Source organism: Diabrotica virgifera, chromosome 6 (genome assembly GCF_917563875.1).
Source record: "Diabrotica virgifera virgifera chromosome 6, PGI_DIABVI_V3a".
Taxonomy (NCBI): domain Eukaryota; kingdom Metazoa; phylum Arthropoda; class Insecta; order Coleoptera; family Chrysomelidae; genus Diabrotica; species Diabrotica virgifera.
The window spans coordinates 223,474,337-223,493,720 of record NC_065448.1 but is presented as its reverse complement, the minus strand read 5'-3'; the positions used below and the strand labels follow the sequence as shown (position 1 = coordinate 223,493,720).

The following is a 19,384-nucleotide window of genomic DNA, read 5'->3' as shown; positions in this document are numbered from 1 at the left end:
ACTATGCTTGTGAATTTTTTGAAATTGTAAAATTGATTGCATCCCACAAAAAAAAAATAAAATCGAAAAATAAAGTTTTTGATGGTGGGGGCAGGGAGAAGGGGGTGGTGGGTTAAAATTACGATGAATCTTATGTCTTAATCACATAGAACTTAAAAAAATGAAAAAAATTAAATTCTGGTAATAAGGGAGGGTAATGTTCCGGGCATATTTGAGAAGGAGCATAAGTCAATTATTATTACTGAAGATGTCACCTAACTTTATCTGCAAAAATCCGAATGCCACCTCTCACATCCAAAAATAGACGTTTTTTCACAGATCCTTACTGGTCTATATTCTGCGATGTATTTTTTAAGAAAAAGTTTTAATTCATAGCTCATAGACTTCTTATTAGCTCATAAGACTTATTAGTCTATATTCTCCGCACTTTTTCGCTCCCTGTTTCTTTGGTAGCGTAATAAATTCAGAAACTAGCCAATCTTTTGGAATATATTGGAGGACACTGCTAAAACATTGGAGTAAAAGAAGTAAAAAAAAACAAGTTTGAATAGAATTAAAGTGAAATGGTTGCTCTACAGTAAAGGTATGTATCGAGTTGTGTGGACTGTATGTTTTAGGTTTTTGGTTCAAGGGGAAATATGACGAAATATGTTATACAGACAATATCTAATTAAGTTTATAAAAAATCTTACCCAAGTCACTGTTTCACCACTCATGCATCGATCAATGGCACATATGCCGGTTTCACACACGGTTGGTCGTCTATATCGGATTAGCGTTTTATACTATTGCACAGACAGAAAAAACTCGTTTGTTAAGATATAGTTGAACGCAGAGAAATGTTCGCATATTGAGAGAGATGTGTTGCGTTCGACGGACAGCAATCAAGATAGGTCTTTAGCCTTCGGCTGCCAACACAAGAGAGGTCGAATGTTCATTTTTAGTTCACAAATGTCTCAACAAAAGTCTGTACTAGGGTAGGGATGAAATTAGGTAAGCACTAAAAGCTATTATTCAGGATTAGCTTAGGAATTCTAGCAATCTAGAAAAGATAGGAATTATTTAAATAATATGTTGAAAATGGAGAGAGAGAGAGAGAGAGAGAGAGAGAGAGAGAGAGAGAGAGAGAGAGAGAGAGAGAGAGAGAGAGAGAGAGAGAGAGAGAGAGAGAGAGAGAGAGAGAGAGAGAGAGAGAGAGAGAGAGTGAGAGAGAGAGAGAGAGAGATATTGGCAGTGATGACAAATAGGAATTTTATGTACCTACTGCTTCAAAATTAGTGTTTAATCCAGTTAACTTGCATACATCTACTCAAGAATAGCTATGTTTTCACCGTTAATAATCATCACGTAAAAGGTAGAGCACCTGAACAAAGGCAACTGAACAAAGGCAACAAAGTGATACATGAGTGAATCTCGTCGAGGCTGTCAAGGAAGGAACATTAGTCAAACTATACAATGGGTAAAACAACGCTTCCACTCGTATGCGGCAGGAATACATACAAAGGTTAGTTTAGAGATTTCGAAAAAACAAATTTATATTCAACGTACGAGGACTATCCTGTGAGTTAGAAAGAAGAATATGATTTTTTAACTTTTCGTAAATTATAAAAAAATATATTTGATTCATTGATTTTTAAAGTTTAATTTGTAACGTTATAAGCGTCATTAAATAATTATTTTATTCCTTTCTATGGATTTTATTAATTTCTTAATTCTCTATTTTATTTTGTTGGTTCTATCATTTGTCAGTTGGTAACTCTTAACTTTCGTTCTGTCATGTCAGTATCAGGCTAAATGGTAGGGAATGTTTTTATAATGTCTTGTGTCTACTTAAAGTGTTATAGACGTCTAAAGGTGGGAAACTATGTAATGTAATGTTAATTATTTATACGTTTATAACGATAATTTTCACCTCCACTAGTTTCATCTCTTTTTGTTTCGCAATGTATTATGTTTTTCATCTTTTACGTTATTTTGCCGGCTCAAGCAAGCACGGACAAGGAACAAGGACAATATCTGACCAAACAACTATTATAGAAAATAGAAAAACCAAAAAATAAATAATATAACAAAACAGAATACCACAAGAATAGAGAGCAAGCATCCTAATACCTCTCTTCAAAAAGGGAGAAAAATCGGACCCGGAGAATTACAGAGGAATTAATTTATTAAACACAACACTAAAATTAACAACCAAAGTGACAACAAACTGAATGAAATTATAACATTAGTAGAAGAACAACAAGGTTTTAGGTCGGGAAGATCATGCACCGACGCTATATTTATAATGAGGCAGATACAAGAAAAATCGTTAGAATACAACAAACCGGCATACTTCTGTTTCGTGGACCTTAAGAAGTCATTTGACAGGGTCTAATTAAAGGTCGTTATCCATTTATTGTACGCAGGAGAGGTACCTCTAGGAATAATTAAAACACACACACGATAAAAGTAAAAGTAGATGAAGAACTTAACTGACCCCAATTGAAGCTGGCAATGGGATAAGACAGGGAGATAGAGTCCTCTATTGTTCAACCTGATCATGGACGAAATAATAAAAAAGTAAGAACAAAAAAAAAGGATACCAAATGGAAGAAAAACAACTTAAAATAATCTGCTATGCAGACGACGCAATACTAATCTCTCAAAATGAAGATGATTTACAACGTATGCTGCACGAATTTAATATAACCGCGAGAAAATTTAACATGTTAATTTCCCCAAAAAAATCTAAATGCATGGTTATAACAGCAGATCTAATAAGGTGTAATTAGAGCTGGAGGGTCAAATAATAGAACAAGTCATGGAGTTTAAATATCTATTAGGCATCACACTATCTAGTTACGAAAAGCTCGAAACAGAAGTGGAAGATCAGGTGAATAAAGCAAACAGAGCTGCAGGTTGCCTGAATGAAACAATATGGAGAAATAAAAACATCGGAAAAGAAGTGAAACGCAGAATTTACAAAACGGCTATCAGACCAATAATGACATACGCGGCAGAAACACGACCTGATACAGAAAGAACAAAAAGAATGCTAGAAACAGCAGAGATGAAAACACTGCGAAAAATCGATGGTAAAACACTGTGGGATAGAGCTAGAAGTACAGATATAAGACGGAGATGTAAGGTGGGCAACATTAATAACTGGGTGAAAAACAGAAGAGTAGAATGGAACGACCACATAAGCCGAATGATAACAAATAGAGTAGTAAGGACGGCGAGAGACGGTTCCTCAATAGGAAGACGATCAGTGGGAAGACCACGAAAAAGATGGAACGACAACTTACTGGAGGCACATTGAAAAACAGACAGTGTCATGTCTACATGAGGAGAAGAAGAAGAAGGCAAGCACAATATTGTAAATATGACCTCTTGCATTTTTTAACCTTAGTCAACATTTTAAATCACTGTTTTCTCACTTTTTCACACTGTTTTCACTTAATTAGGTTATATTTATTCTAGGGCTTTTTTAAACACTGATGATGGATTTTTTAATCCGAAAACGTTCTGTGATGTAATGTAACTCTTATTTAGGGACTTTTAAACATAAATGTACCGTTGTGCCAAAGCTAGTTTGTATATCTCTTTTCAAAACGCTAATTTTTGATTCGCGTATAAAATGAGACAAAAGACCCCAAAAATATAACGTTCACCAACAAATAAGAATGCAAAGAGATGATAGAAACGAACTAAATTAAATTTAAAATTCATTCCAATTTCCAGACAGCGGGGTTTTCTTTAGGCACGACTTAAATCGCGCATTTTTTACGTATTAAATGTTAACATTGACGTAGAAGAATATTTAAATAGAATAATTAAAAACGTCATGTTTGAAATACTGCCAGATTTAGACATTTTTGAAATTAAAATTGCGATATCGCAGATGGAAAGCAACAAATCTCCAGGGGCAGATGGAATTCGAGCCAGAATACTAAAACAAGTTCGGAAAACTCGAAAACTGTTGTGAGGTAGAATTGCCCGAAGAATGGAATGAAAGTACCAAACTATGTTATGTAAATTTGTAAATAAACTGAAAGAAAATTATAGACCAAGAGGCAGCGCTGAAAAATCTCTTTGAATTTACCAAAGCTAGATTTTTCACAGTTGATTACTGTGAGTGTGTAGAGAAACATACTGCGGTCGGTCAAGCGAAACGTAGAACAGGGGTTACTGAGAGGGTATCAAAGTTGATTTCCTACGAAGATAATTAAATCCATTTACTAAGGCTGAAAATCAGTACACACATTCTAAATTAAATATAAATAAAAGTTATTATAGTCGGTCAGCTGTATGACGGGACAGAGCTGGTCGGTTAGCCCCAATAGTCGATTGAGGAAATGAAGCATTTTGGCTCGCAAGAAGCCAAATAGGCTTCACAGAATAGGCTTTACAGAAGGTAGGGAATAGTCCAAGGATCATTTTCTATATCATGCCGCTATCATACGCCAAAACCTTGGGGGTGGTTGCCACCCCATCTCTAGGGGTAGGAATATTTTAACCATGTAATTCGATGGAAAAAGTGATTCTAAGAAAAAAAGGTTTTTCTTCGTAAATCTAATATTTTTCGAGTTATTCGCGCTTGAATATAACAGTTTTTCGACGAAAAAATCGACTTTTAGAGGGTTTTTTGAGAATACATCGAAAAATATTCTATATATTTCTGGCGATAAAAAGTTTCTTCAAAAATGATTTTGTAGGATTTTTAAGGCAGGCATTAAAGCAGCACATCAAAGAAACATGAAACGTAAATCACGTTTTATGGAAATAAAACACTGCTAAATAAATAAACGTCCGGCCATTTATGAAACTCTCCGAAAATAAAAATGTTTTATGAGCATGAATCACACTCGTTTTATTGGTAGGCGGACTTCAAGATTTGTTTAGCCGTGTTTTATTTTCAAGAAACGTGTTTTACGTTTCAGGTTTCATGTTTTACGTTTCATGTTTCGTTGATGTGCGGCTTGCCTAAAGACCTATAAGAATGTGTAAATTAAATTCCGTAAGATCCCTTAGTTTTTAATTGGGGCGGGTTTAAAGGACTCGAATGAGGCGGTGTTTGCTGGTAAATAGAGGTTTTAAACAGCTATATCTGGCTAACTATTTACTGTAATGAACATCTATGCACAGAGTAATTTTATTCATTAAAAAAAACTACAATTTAGTAGTTTATAATTTTTTTCGTATCTTCAGTATTTTCAGTATTCAGAAAAGTTGAAAAATATCAAATTGCAAAAAATCAATTTTTCTTTAAACTCCAATTTTTCCAAAATTAGTCATTTTAAATATGTAGGTCAAACTCCTTGAGTGTATTGATAATATAAATATAAAAGGAACTACAGAAAGGTGAAAACTAATTTTGAATTAGGAAGATAGTTAGGGGGTTGTTTTCACTGATTTCTTCGTAGAGAAAAGCAGGTACCGACATTTTTTTGATTATAAGTCGCTTAATTTTCATGCTAAAAACTTTCTATTATTTTTTTTGAAAGGTCTAATTGTAGACTTCAAAAAAGATTATTTAAGTTTTCCTCGAAAAATGCAAATTTTTCCCATTATTTGGTTTTGAATATTTCAAACTATGCATTTGACGAAAAAAGCTAACCTTTAACATGCCGTATCTCGGTTTGTATTGGTCTTAAAGATATTATTGGAAAATAATTTTGTTTGTGTTACTAATAAATACAATTTCGATATCTACAGTTTTTTTTTATTAAATGCATATTTTTTGAGGTATTCTCAAAAAACCCTCTAAAAAATTTTCAACAAAATAACACTGTTATTTTCAAGCGCGAATAACTCGAAAAATATTAGTTTTACGAAGAAAATGTAAAAAACATTTTTTTCTTATAATCACTTTTTCCATCGAACTACATGGTTAAAATGTAATAAAAAATTCCCACCCCCGAGATGGGGTGGCAACCACCCCAAGGTTTTAGCGTATGATAGCGGCGTGATATAGAAAATGATCCTTGGACTATTCCCTACCTTCTGTGAAAATTTCAAGTAAATCCATGCTGGACGAAAAAATTGCCAGCCAAAATGCTTCATTTCCTCAATCGACTATTGGGGCCGACCGACCGGCTCTGTCCCGTCATACAGCTGACCGACTATAATAACTTTTATTTATATTTAATTTAGAATGTGTGTACTGATTTTCAGCCTTAGTAAATGGATTTAATTACCTTAGCAACTTTGATACCCTCTCAGTAACCCCTGTTCTACGTTTCTCTTGACCGACCGCAGTATGATTCTCTAGACACTCACAGTAATCAACTGCGAAAAATCTAGCTTTAGTAAATTCAAAGAGATTTTTCAGCGCTGCCTATCCGTCTATTATTAGAAATATAACTCAAAGGTAAATTAGTCAACAGGTGAAAAATTAAATTGTAAACCACCGAGAATATAAAATGAGGCAAGTGCATCCACTTTTAATCAATAAAAAATGGCATAAATAAGTTGCCGCCGTGACTTCAATATGGTCGCTGATGATACAGGGACGTAGTAAACCAACAAATTATTATTTTCTGTAGGAAATTATTGATTAGTGGTACATTCTAGCTAAATGCCGAACAATGTTGTAGTCCCGTTCAATTATTTTAATCTGTTTGTCCCCCCTTGTACAACGTGTGTTATTTGTATTGTTAATTTTCAGTCATATCTACGACATTCTGGGATATCTTCATTTTTTCTGAAATGCCTCTGATGATTATCTGTGTGCTCAATCATCATCATCATTGGCTCTACCATCCTTGGTGGGTCTTGGCCTGTTCAGAATCAGCTTCCATTCCTTTCCGTCCTTCGTCTTGGTTTTCCAATTTAATACTTTTAAGACTCCATCTCTGTCTTTATTTGTAAAATAATTGATATATTGGTGTATTCAACCATACCTTATTGTAATTTATTGTAATTTTTTCTATGGCGTACAAATTCGTGGCGTGGGTTTAAGGGTGATACTCGGGGTAGGAGTGGGTAAGCTTTTTTGCATCTTTTAGGGTCACAAAATTGATCATTTTCAGCAAAGTTGAACCGGCTCCTTTGATTTTCAGAGGTTCAGTGATATTTTACTTTCTGATGACTGCACTACAAAGGAGCAGAAAAAAATTTTTGAAGAATATTTAATTTTGCGGTATATTATTCAATTTTTATTGAGAAAATGTTATAAAATATGAAAAAACTAAGTGATAGATCACTACTTTATACCACTAATTTATACCTTTACCGGTTATTACTTCATAATTTACAAATCAAAATATTCTGATGACAACGGTACACAGTATCGAGTTTTATCAAGAGTACCTTTTTGGTGTAAAATTGTATGATGTTTAAGTTCACTTGGAATTTTGATTAATAATTCTACCCTTAAAAAAGTTATGTAGAATAATACTTTGTACAAACCTTGTAACTAGCGCCCTCTATGAGAGTTATATATAAAAATAAATTCATGAGATGAATTTCCCAAACATATTCGTTTAAAATTTTAATATTTTATTACAGTGTTGCCAGTAGTTTTGGCAAAATCGTAAAATGTGTAATTTTTTTTCTTCAACGCCCTTTATCTTGAAAACGGATGGCATTACAAAGAGTTTTTACTAAGCAAACCCCAATTATTTTTCAGTTTTTTCCTATCCTAGAGACGGCATTACGTTTTATTAAAGTACAGGGTGTTTCATTAACAATTGTCCATAACGTAACTGGAGAAACCTTAACACAAAATACGAAGATTTAACCCAAAACACTTAAATAAAATATTCCTCCTTACCGAGATACAGAGTGTTTTATTACAAATGTTCTAAAATGATTTTAGCCCATGGTTAAAGTACCTTTTAATATGTCTTGTTCAAACTTGATACACAGTTTACACATGCTAGAGTACTAGCAGGGGCATAACAGAGGCCCCCGCAGCGTGAAGCTTGCGGGGAGGGGGCCCAATCGCTTGGGGGCCCCATCTTGTCATCTGATATTATGTAAAAATCTGTTATTGTTATATTAGTTTACGTTGTGTGTTTAAAATTAAAAACGTAAATTTCTAAATCGACGTATTTGCCAAGTGAATCATCTCATAATATCTAGAAACTTAATCTCTTCCGGCCTACCGAAATTTTATGGTAACGACAATAAACTATAATGCTTTGTACGTGACTATTGAAAGATTTGAGAATTGCAATTTGCCGAATTTTAGAACAATATTTCTAAATCTAGAAATAAGTTTTCTCTTTAATCTTTACTTACGTTTAGTATTTCAATACAATTATCCAGAGGCGTAACAGAGACCCCCGCAGCATGAAGCTTCCACGAACGGGGGTCTCCAATATGTCAAGGGCCCCATCTTGTTGTCTAATATAGGTATGCAAAAATCTGTTGTTACGTCATTTGCATACATACGTTTTTTAAGCAGTGAAGTATTGAAAATGAAGTTTTCCATCCGAATTAATAAAATTGTAGATATATTCGCTTATAGTCGATAGTGCACGAAGAAAGTTGTTCATCTTATAGAATAATACTAATGTAATTATTTAGTAATTTTTGTTCTATTTTATTCTATACCAATAAAGATGGAAAATGTAAGTCGTCATAAACAATGCATGAATACACCAATGGCTCAGTAAATGACAGTTTTGGAGTGAAATTATCAGCGTCACGACGGACGTAATTGCTTGGCAATTTGGATTTAGGTTCTAGTTACACTCCACTTCAAAGTTGGATTTATGCCGTTGGTTGCTTTTACTTCGGGGGGTGACACCCCTCCTTTGGGTGAAAAACATATGTTTAAAATAAGTCCGGAAATGTATAAATTGACTAATTATAAGCAACTTTTGTTCTTCTATAGAGTATCTTTATCTATGCTAATACTTTTCAAGTCATTTGCGAGTGAAAATGTTTTTTAAAAAAAACAACGTTTCCAGATGGGTTTTTCGCAAATAACTCAAAAATAAGTATTTATCGAATTAAATATTAGATATCGAAAAAATATTTGTAGCAAAAATGTAGCTTATAAGATACAGAAAATGGTGTACTTTTTCATTAAGTCTATCGACAGAGTAAAAGCACAGTTGAAGCTCATGAAAAATTATTCTTATTTGTCCAATTCCAAATCTAATATTTCATCCTGAAATAACCAAAAAATGAAGCAATTTTCGGGAAAAACTCTTAAAACTTTTTTTAAATGTTTCAAAATGTGCTTTATATTTATTTTTTATAAAAGTTTCTAGCATCAAAACTATTTACGCTCAAAATAAAGTTGACCCCTTTTTTGGTAAAAAAAAATAGTGAAAATCTGCCCCTATTTCGCACCCCAAATAAAGTTTATCATTAGCGCTTTACCATTTACTTTAAATATTTATTGTTTATATGATCTGTAAGTTTGACCGGTTCGAAGTTCTTCTTATTTTTGAAAAGTTTTCTTATTTTGGAAAAATGCCTTTTTTTCAAAATAACTTTAAAAGTATTAGTGATACGAAAAATCTCAAAGAGTAAAGAAATGTAGGTAGGTCTTGTTTTTATAAATATTTTGGCTTTATTTTGTTTTTCTGTAAGACAAAAATTGGTTAAGACATCGCTGTTTAAAATTTGCATATACTCGTGATTAGTGACTCATTCAAGCCCTTCAACTAGAACCCTTTTAAAAATAAGCACTTTGAACCGGTGAAACTTACAGGTCGTATAAAAAAGTTAGGTAATTTGTAAGGCGATAATGATTAGTTTCATTTGGGGTGCTAAATAGGGGGATATTTTCACAATTGTTTACCAAAAAAATGGGATTAACTGTATTTTGAGCTTAATGGTTTAGTTTTGATGCTAGAAACTTTTGTAGCTTCTTTTAAGCACTTTAAAAATGTCTAATGAGTTTCCCTGAACAGTATTTCATTTTTTGGTTATTTCACGTTGAAATATTCGATTTGGAATTTGAAGAATAAGAAAAACTTTTCATGAGCTACAAGTTTTCTTTTACTGAGTCGATAGACTTTATTTTTGTTTCATTTTTTTTATAAGCTTGATACATTTTTGCTAACAATATTCTTTTCGATCGAATATTTACTCTTTGAACTATTTGCGAAAAATCGCCTAAAAACGTGGTTTTTTGTTGAACAATAAACATTTTTACTCATAAATAACTCGAAAAGTCTTAAATTGAACACTTCGGTGGTGACACTGACAATTAAACGGTATCGCCATATTTTACGTTGATTTATTGGGCTGTAACACATATAGGTATTTGTTACACATGTCGCATTTAGTAATTTTTAAAGGGGCCCTATTTTCAATTCTGCGGGGGGGCCCCGACGGAGTTTGTTACGCCACTGAGTACTAGTCTTAAAAGATAGTTTTCCGCTGTTACCAGAGGCGTGCTGTAGGGATATATACTTCCTTTTCGCCCCCTTTCACCCTTAAAATCTACGCCACTGTCGTAATAATCATTTCAGCATGTTTTTTTGATTCTTCGTAACTTTTTACGTAAATATCATCCGTTGTCTCAATGCGATAGAGTAAGTAGTTTTTAAGTTATTTGTGTTTTAATATAATGGATTCAATAAGATTATGTGTATTTTAAACACATAATCTTATTGAATGTATAGGTCTGGATCCCGCGTATGAATAAAAAGTTGATTAATAGCAAGCTGAAAATTTGTTAATAGCTTAAGGGTGTCTAGTAGGAAAAACTTTGATATATGGGAACAGTGGAACAGGGGCAGTTTTAATTGTGGAACAGGTTAAAAATTTGGAACGGTCAGACCACGAAAACGGCACATTTATTTTGTCCGACAGAATAGACTTAAACTCTCCGAACAGAGATTAAACTCTCATGCAAAAATCAGACTGCAATTTATCACTTGTCATAATTCCTGTCATTTGACTTATTCTACATGTTCCACTCATTAAGATGCCCATTTGGTGATAAATAGCAGTCTGATTTTTGCATGAGGGTTTAATCTCTGTTCGGAGAGTTTAAGTCTGTTCTGTCGGAAAAAATACATGTGCCGTTTTCGTGGTCTGACCGTTCCAAATTTTTAACCTGTTCCACAATTAAAATTGCCCCTGTTCCAGTGTTCCCATATATCAAAGTTTGTGCGACTAGACACCCTTAAGCTATTAACAAATTTTCAGCTTGCTATTAATCAACTTTTTTTTCATACGCGGGATCCAGACCTAGTAGTTTAAAGTACACAGTCTTATGAAGTCCATTATCTTTAAACGCAAATAACTTGAAAACTACTTACTTTATCGCAATGAGAAAAGGATGATATTTACGTACAGTAGGAAAAATGAAAGAATACCCATGAACGAACATATAAAACACGCTATATTTTCCTGTCACCGTGTCATACAAAAAATTGGCCAGCGCAAGTACATGTATTAATTATTATTACATTCCGACTGTAAAAAGTAACAAGGAATCAAAAAACATGATGAAATGATTATTACGACAGTGGCGTAAACTGTGAGGGGGAAAAAGTGGCGAAAATGAAGTATATATCCCTACAGCACGCCTCTGGTAACAGCGGAAAACTATCTTTTAAGACTAGTTAAAGTACCCCAACATGTGTAAATTGTGTGTCAAGTTTGAAAAAAAAAATATTAAAAGGTGCTTGAACAATGGGCTAAAATCATTTTAGAATGTTTGTAATAAAACACTCGTATCTCGGTAAGGAGGAATATTTTATATAAGTGTTTTGGGTTAAATCTTCGTATTTTGTGGTAAGGTTTCTCCAGTTACGATATGGACAATTGTTAATGAGACACCCTGTATATAGGCCAACTACTAAATTATACATGAAAGCAAGCACTACTAGCTACTGTATACGGTTAAAAGTTAAAAGCAAAAACAAAGTGACATGTTACCTTTTTTGCACTTCTTCTGAATTGTCTTGGTGGGCTCGCAGCTCGTCTGGTTGCCCTTCTTCAGTGTCAACGTCCGAGATCGCTGATTCGTTTTTGGATCACATTCCGACCATGCTCCCTTGCCGTATCGGCATTCTTCTGAAAGTAAGGTTCACTTTTAAAAATAGAACACACAGGATTATACAAATACATACATACGATTGCCATTTAGCTGTTTTTCTTAAAAGCTTTTAGAGCAGAATGTGGTATTTTACATATTTCACGAGTTTCTTAAGTGACGGGTCGGGAAATTTACTTAGATTGGACAATTTGTATCTAGTGGTACGCGATATGGCACTGAATTATTTAGGGTTTGTTTGGATTTAAGTAGAAACACATTTGCACTTCGAGACAGTGAGCCATGTGTTTTTTAATTTACTATTTTTGTTGAAAATAGCCACAGTTTTAATTTAAAATTAACTCATTTAAAATCAGGCCCGGTCTGGCTCCATTGGAGGCCCTCGGCTAGATGGTGATTTGAGGCCCCCCCCCCCCCCGGAAATAGAACGAGGACCATGGGGTCCTCTCACGGCAACAATAGTTAGCCTATGTTTGCTGCATGCGGCTAACGTGGTTTTAAATGCTTTTAAATTTTTAATAATTTGGTTGAAATTGAATAATTGCTAAATATTTTACAATGCAATTTGAAGATCTTAGCGATTCTATTTGGTTAGGTAATACTGTACCTCTAAATGACATTGACATTGTATATCAACAATCCAGAGGCTAAAGTGATTAAAATATTTTACCTTTACATCAGCACCAAATTTTAATTTATTAATAAATGTAACTACTTCAAAAATCAATTTTAAATGCAGTACTGTTTAAGAATGGTTGACTAAAACAGAACGATAGTTAAATGAAAGGTCAACTACTAACATGACAATAAAAACACAATGAAAAAAAAGCTGCATTTTACATTAAACAAAACTTTATTGCAACACTCTAGCGTACATTGATACTAAAATATGGCCTAGTGTCGATAAAAACTCAAGGCAAAAAAATGCTGCATTATATTAAACAAAACTTTAATGCAACGCCCTAGTGTACGTTGATACTAAAATATGGCCTAGTGTAATAGAAGTATAAGTATAACATAAATAATTATTACATAAAGAAGTTAAAAAAAAATTGTTAACCGTATAAACACGACAATCCTACCATAGTGATAGTAGCCTTATCAACGATTGCCTAGCCCAGCGGTTCTCAACCACCGTGTCGCGACACACTGGTGTGCCGGAAGAACCTATTATGTGTGTCGCGAGATTTACGAATACGAGATTTTTATTTATATTTTTTTACTTGTTATAATATACCAATCATGCATTCAACCATTTTTTTTAACTATTAGGTATATACCACGTTATACCAATCAATAAAGTGCCAATCCGTTATTGTTTCCTCTCTAACTGTTTTTAAAATTTGCACACCACTAGCAAAAATTTGTACATATAAGGGTGTCACGAATCTGTAAGGAGTAGTTAGTGCGTCGCTGAGTAAAAAAGGTTGAGAACCGCTGCTATCCCATCAGTTTTCTTTTAATTTCGTCACTACTACTGGCCACAACATTAATGATTTCTTCTTTGTCGATGTCAGAAAACAAGTCTCTCTATGTTCATAAAAATAAGGCTAGACATAAGGTCTTGGCCTAAACTAGCCCTAAGACGATTCTTTATTATTTTTAGCTTAGAAAAAACCCGTTCACATGTAACCTGTGTACAGGGTATCGTTAGGATAAATTTATAAACTACATATAAGTTAGTGAACAATCCTGATCCAGAGAGTTCAAAAAGAACTGAGAAGGCACATGACAAACACTTGAAACATTTTTTGCTGTCATTGCAGAAACCACGAAAATTTTCTTGTTCTGATTCAGGTCCCGAATCGAGTTCACGGTCTTTTAAAATTTCTTCTGCTTTGTTTGATTCTTCGTCTGGGATCTGTTCATCTTGAGTGTTTACAACTTTTATGAAACTTTTGTACTGATCTGCAAATTGTTTAAGTTCTATTAATAATATACTTCTTTCAACATTGCAAAGTTTTGAGATACAAGAGAGGACTCCAGCCGGAAAGTCTTTAATCGTCATTATGTCATTAAATTTTTTTGGATTTAACCAAGAAAGGTCCTCTAAAATTTCTCTGTTTGGGCAAAATCTTTCTTCTATGCTTGTTCTAGCACAGTCTAACATATTGAAAAATACATGCTTGAAATGTTGAGCTGCTGATATTTCAGGAGCATCATCACTTGATTGTTCCCCAGGCATTCGTTTTTTCTTTGAAATTCTTCTTTCCGTAAAGTCCAATTGTAATTCCAAATCAATATTGTTATCTTCCAATTTACTGTTAACAGCAGTCGCATACTCTTTTGTTTTCGTGTACAAAAATTCAAAATATTTGTCATTTCTTTTTTCATTGATCTGTTTAAGTAGTGTTTGAACCAAATCCCAAGCAATAGCGTAGTCCAATGTTTTAGTTTGCAAATATTTCGAAACAGGCGTTATAACAAGAAACATATCTAGTAAAACGAATGAAATAAATAGGTTTTCAAATTTCGCCCATTGACTTGCCAAATTTCTGGCCATATATCTGGATTTGCAATCAAAATTACCATCAGATATTTCTTTGGATACGGTAATGACGTTAGTTAATTTGTCCATGGCAATTTCCCCGCTCCTTAAAACACTTTCATCAATTATCGATGACAGAGCCTTATGTTTACTCCACCACCTAGTGGCTCCTATTTTTTGCAGTCTATAAAGTTTGTCGTGGGCGGTATGTTGTTTTTTTGTTTCTTTCTCCCACACTGCCATGTGCCAGTTGCCAGTTGCCAACACGCAACTACATTTGATGCTTGAATTCCGTACTTTGCTAATTCCGATGTTATTCGCTCGTACAATGCTTGTCCACTAGAGTCATCAATAACAGTCATCTCTAGTAGTCTTTCATAAATCTTTCCTTGGACAACGTAGCGTACGCATATAGCTAATTGGTCCATCACTGCCACATCTTGGGTAGAGTCTACCATCACGCTGTTAATAATACTATCTTTGAGGTCTTTCAATATGATATTACGTCCAATCGTAGCAATCGTTTTAATTAGCTTGTTTATAAACGATTTGGACAAAAATGTGATCAAAGAGCCTCGCCCGTACTGTCTTTTGGTTGACTTTCCGACAAGTTTTCTTTTCTCAATTGTTTTTTGCTTATGTTTCTTACTCTCCTCAATGCACTGTTTCACATGGTTTTGTAAAATAACGTCATAGTTTGCAACCATCATGGCAAGTTCGAGAAAATTGCCATGATTTTCTACAGAGTCAAGTGAGTAGGCCCCTTCTGCTTTGTCTCCTCTGTAAGCAATGCCTTGTCTACCCAGAAATAAAACCTAAAATGAAACTTTCAATCAAACGTTGAACAACTAATCTTCTTGTGTGAACTTCTCTTTCTCGTTGTTTAGATTGGTTCCCCGCTAGAAGACTCTCAATATCACGACCTTTTAGGCATTGAAAAGCTGCCTTGGCCGCAAGTTCATGATAATGGGAGTTTTCATGAGTTTCTACCGATTTATAAATGTGTTTTGGTGTAACATCGTGTCCAGTAATAAATGTGGAATCTCTGTTATCTTTGCCTCCGAAAGCCATACAACAAGAACAATATACTTTGTTGAGCTCAATGGAATAAGATAACCATTTTCTGTGTATTTTTCCCCATTCGGCAAAAGACGATAGTAGAGTTTGGATGGATCAAACGGAAGTTTAGCTCTTTTTCCCTCATGAACTTGGATTGGATGTTTTTCCATAAAAGCTTTTTTTATTCCAATGTGATCACTTTCATTTGGACATATGAAACAACCAAGGTTTTGCTTAGAAGCATCAAGCGTGTCTTGTTGAGATTCTTCATCGCTGATTTCTGAATCAGAGTCAGAGCTTATTGACGAATCCCTGTCGAAATGCGTCAATGACGTTTTGGGGTGATCTAGATTTAGGTCTAGGAATTTTTGATTGCTAGTAGTAGTTTCTTCCCTCTTATTTTCACTCCCACCAGACGAAGTAGTTACAGTAGCCTCTGCTTGGATTGAAGGAGGCTTAATTTGATCTTCGTTTCCTGGAAATAAGTAATAACATCGTAGGTGCAAAATAATACGATATACAGTAGTCTTATACAAAACATCTTAAACAATTATTCTGTTTACGTTAGCCTTTTGAAATAATTTAATCTTACGATCGTAGGCGTGGCATTTGTCCCCAAAACAATATAGAAAACTAAGTATTATTAAAATTATTGATAATAAACTTAAATAACGGTAATGGAAATTCGGAAAGTTAAGCATTATAATACGATTTGAAATAATTTTTTATAATAAAAAAACTTTTGTTTACTTGAATTTTTTTCTCAAAAAACTAAAACTTTAGTAATCAGTAAAGAACCAATCAGATGCAAAATAGAAATTAATGGTATCAGTATTGAACAAGTAATGGAAGTAAAATACCTTGGAATTACATTGTCAAGTTACGGAGACCTAGACAAAGAAGTGAGAAATCAAGTACAAAAAGCAAATAGATTGGCAGGATGCCTTAATAACACTATATGGCGAAACCGACATATTAACACTGAGATGAAGTCAAGAATTTATAAAGCCAGTGTAAGACCAATAATGACATATGCATCAGAAACAAGACCCGATACAGCCACAACACAAAGACTACTGGAAACGGCAGAGATGAGAGTACTGAGAAGAATTACAGGAAATACACTGAGAGATCGAAAGAGGAACGAAGATATTAGAAGACAATGTAACGTACAGTGTATAAACGAATGGACACTAAATAGAAAAAAAGAATGGAACAACCATATAACCAGAATGGGGGAGACACGTGTGGTCAAAATAGCACGAGATAAATCACCAATCGGCAGAAGAAGTATCGGCCGACCGCGCAAAAGATGGAGCGACAACCTTCCATAGAGGTATCAATCCGCCAATGAACAAGCAGAATTGCTTATAAAGAGGAAGAAGAAGAAGAAGAATTTTTTGGCTTTTGGAGGCCCCCTTGAGCCGGAGGCCCTCGGCGATCGCCGACCAGCCGCCCTGGCCAGACCGGGCCTGTTTAAAATGAGTTTATATTGACATTTCGATTTGCACGTCGGAAGTCGTTCTCAAAATACAAACCATTAATAAATTAAATTTTGTTTTTGTTACTGTGTACAAAATTTTTTTGGAACTTTGAAGACGGTAAAAAAACAAAAACATGAAACATACAGCATTAAAGATAAAAATGGATAATTATTCACTCAACGAAAAAGGTACGTAATAATAATAAAAATGTTAATTCAGACAACAAAAGCAATACTTAAAATTTGTCCAATTCTTGGTTTTATTGGAACAACAAAGCGATGTTCATCAATTCATTATGTTCGTTAGTTGATCCAATATATTACGTTTATTGAATGGATGAACATCCATTTATTAATATATAATACTTTCATTATGTACACCATAATATCACTTTATTGATATTACGAACACTGTTCACTGAGTCAACGAACACTATTCATTGAAACAACAACGTCGTTAATTGACCGACGAAGACTATTCGTTGTGTCAATAACAGTGTTATTTCTCCTAACGTATACTGCTTCATGCATCCAATAAATTTCGTTTATTTCTACAATTATTTCCGTTTATTCTTACAATTAATTCTATTCATTCTCACAATAAATAAGGTTATTCTTACAAGCAATTCTATTCATTCCTACAATCAGTTTCGTGCATTCCTACTATGAACGTATTTTATATTAATAATTATACTGAATGCATTAGATTAGCTCAATGTATGATATTATTTGATTAATAATAATTTTGCAAATCCCCCTTATTAACTTATTTAATTTTAGCACATAGGCAAAACTCTCGGACAGGTCAATTTTTAAAATAATCAAAGTATATTATAACATCAATATTTCGAACTTTACGCGATCCCACTTCAGGTGACAGGCACAACTTTGATTTTTTTAAATGGGAAAGTACATCATGTGATAGCTCATTTAAAAGGATTTGAAATAGTGATTCTAAAAATGTATAAGACTTTAATCCTTTTTGAGAGCGCAGGTGCAAAATTTCTATCGAATTCTTTTTAAACGCATTATTTTTTTTGGAATCCTGAGAAAACTATTAAGTATTTTTGAAAAATTTAAACGCAGAATAAAAGATTACATTATTACCGAGGGCTGAAAATCTCTTAGAATAAACAAAAAGTTTCTTTTAAACGGTATATTTGAAATTAAAAAGCATACTAAATTTTCTCTTTTTCACCCCTGTAACTTATTAAAATAATCATTATAGAAGTTCCCAGGGACTTCAGACCCTCGATAATACTGTAATATTTTATTCTGCGTTTAAATTTTTCAAAAATATTAATTAGTTTTCTCAGGATTCGAAAAAAATGAATACGATAATAGACACACGAAAATTTCCTTCCAGTACGGACTACACTTGGAAACGAAATGAAATTATTCGGCACTTCGGCAGAGGTAACAGCATTGTTTAACAAAGAATTATTTTTTAAGCAATGGTAACACAGAGAAGCTTGGGGTATCACGATAAGGAAAAGCCGTTACATTTCAAATGGTCAAGGAAAACATTTATTGTTTCAATAACTGCATTTATTGTTACCATGAACGCATTGATTGTGGTTATTAAACGAAGTAGTAGATTGATTAATGCATTCGTTGTCACAACAATCAGTTTACATCTATGGATTAATCAAATATTACTCGATATTAACAACATTTGTACATTGTTTTAATGAAATCTGTACGTTGTCACGATAAACCAAGGTAATTGCTTATCATCTACGAAATCAAGAAAGTGTTTGCTGCCAGAATTACCATTATTTATTAAATATACGAAACTAACTTATTAGCTGAATAAATTGAGTGTTATTTATTAATGTACTCTAGTTATTTTCACAATTATTATTCAATCATTGTGACAATAACCAAATACATTCATCAATGTCTAAAAGTTCGTTGAAACAAAAAATTAAATTGTTGTTACAACGAAATACTATTCAATAAATAATCACTGTTAATCAATATTACGAACTAAATTTTTTTGAGTGTTAATAGAAACAAAACAAATATTTAAAAGATTTAAAAGAAAGAACACTTTGAAGAACTATTAACTTATATAAACCAAGATGACAATAATGAAGGACAAAATAATATATGGAAGATAACCCAGAAAACTCAATAACAAATTAGAAGAAGCAATAAAAACGCTGAAGTATGGAAAAGCACCTGGAGTGGATAGAAAAACGGCATAACATAAAAAACATGGGAAAAATGGAGAACAAAATATTACTACAAATAATGTATAAAATGAAGGCATTCCGTAAGATTGAAAACTGTCACTAATAGCATCCATATAAAAAAAAGAAGATATGAGGGAATGTAATAACTACCGAAAATTGACGTGGTTATGTACATATACGCTGTGAGCTCGTACGTAGAG

The 19,384-nt window shown here is 33.5% G+C and overlaps 1 protein-coding gene across 1 annotated transcript in view; it reads right to left on the bottom strand.

Annotated features, from left to right (window-relative positions):
- Nucleotides 1–19,384, bottom strand: part of LOC126886749 (pleiotrophin-like) — a 379,849-nt gene that overhangs the window by 111,549 nt on the left and 248,916 nt on the right. The window contains exon 3 of the mRNA XM_050653766.1: nt 11,839–11,976. Within this exon, the coding sequence (XP_050509723.1) occupies nt 11,839–11,976 (138 nt within the window). The remainder of the gene's footprint in view (nt 1–11,838; nt 11,977–19,384) is intronic.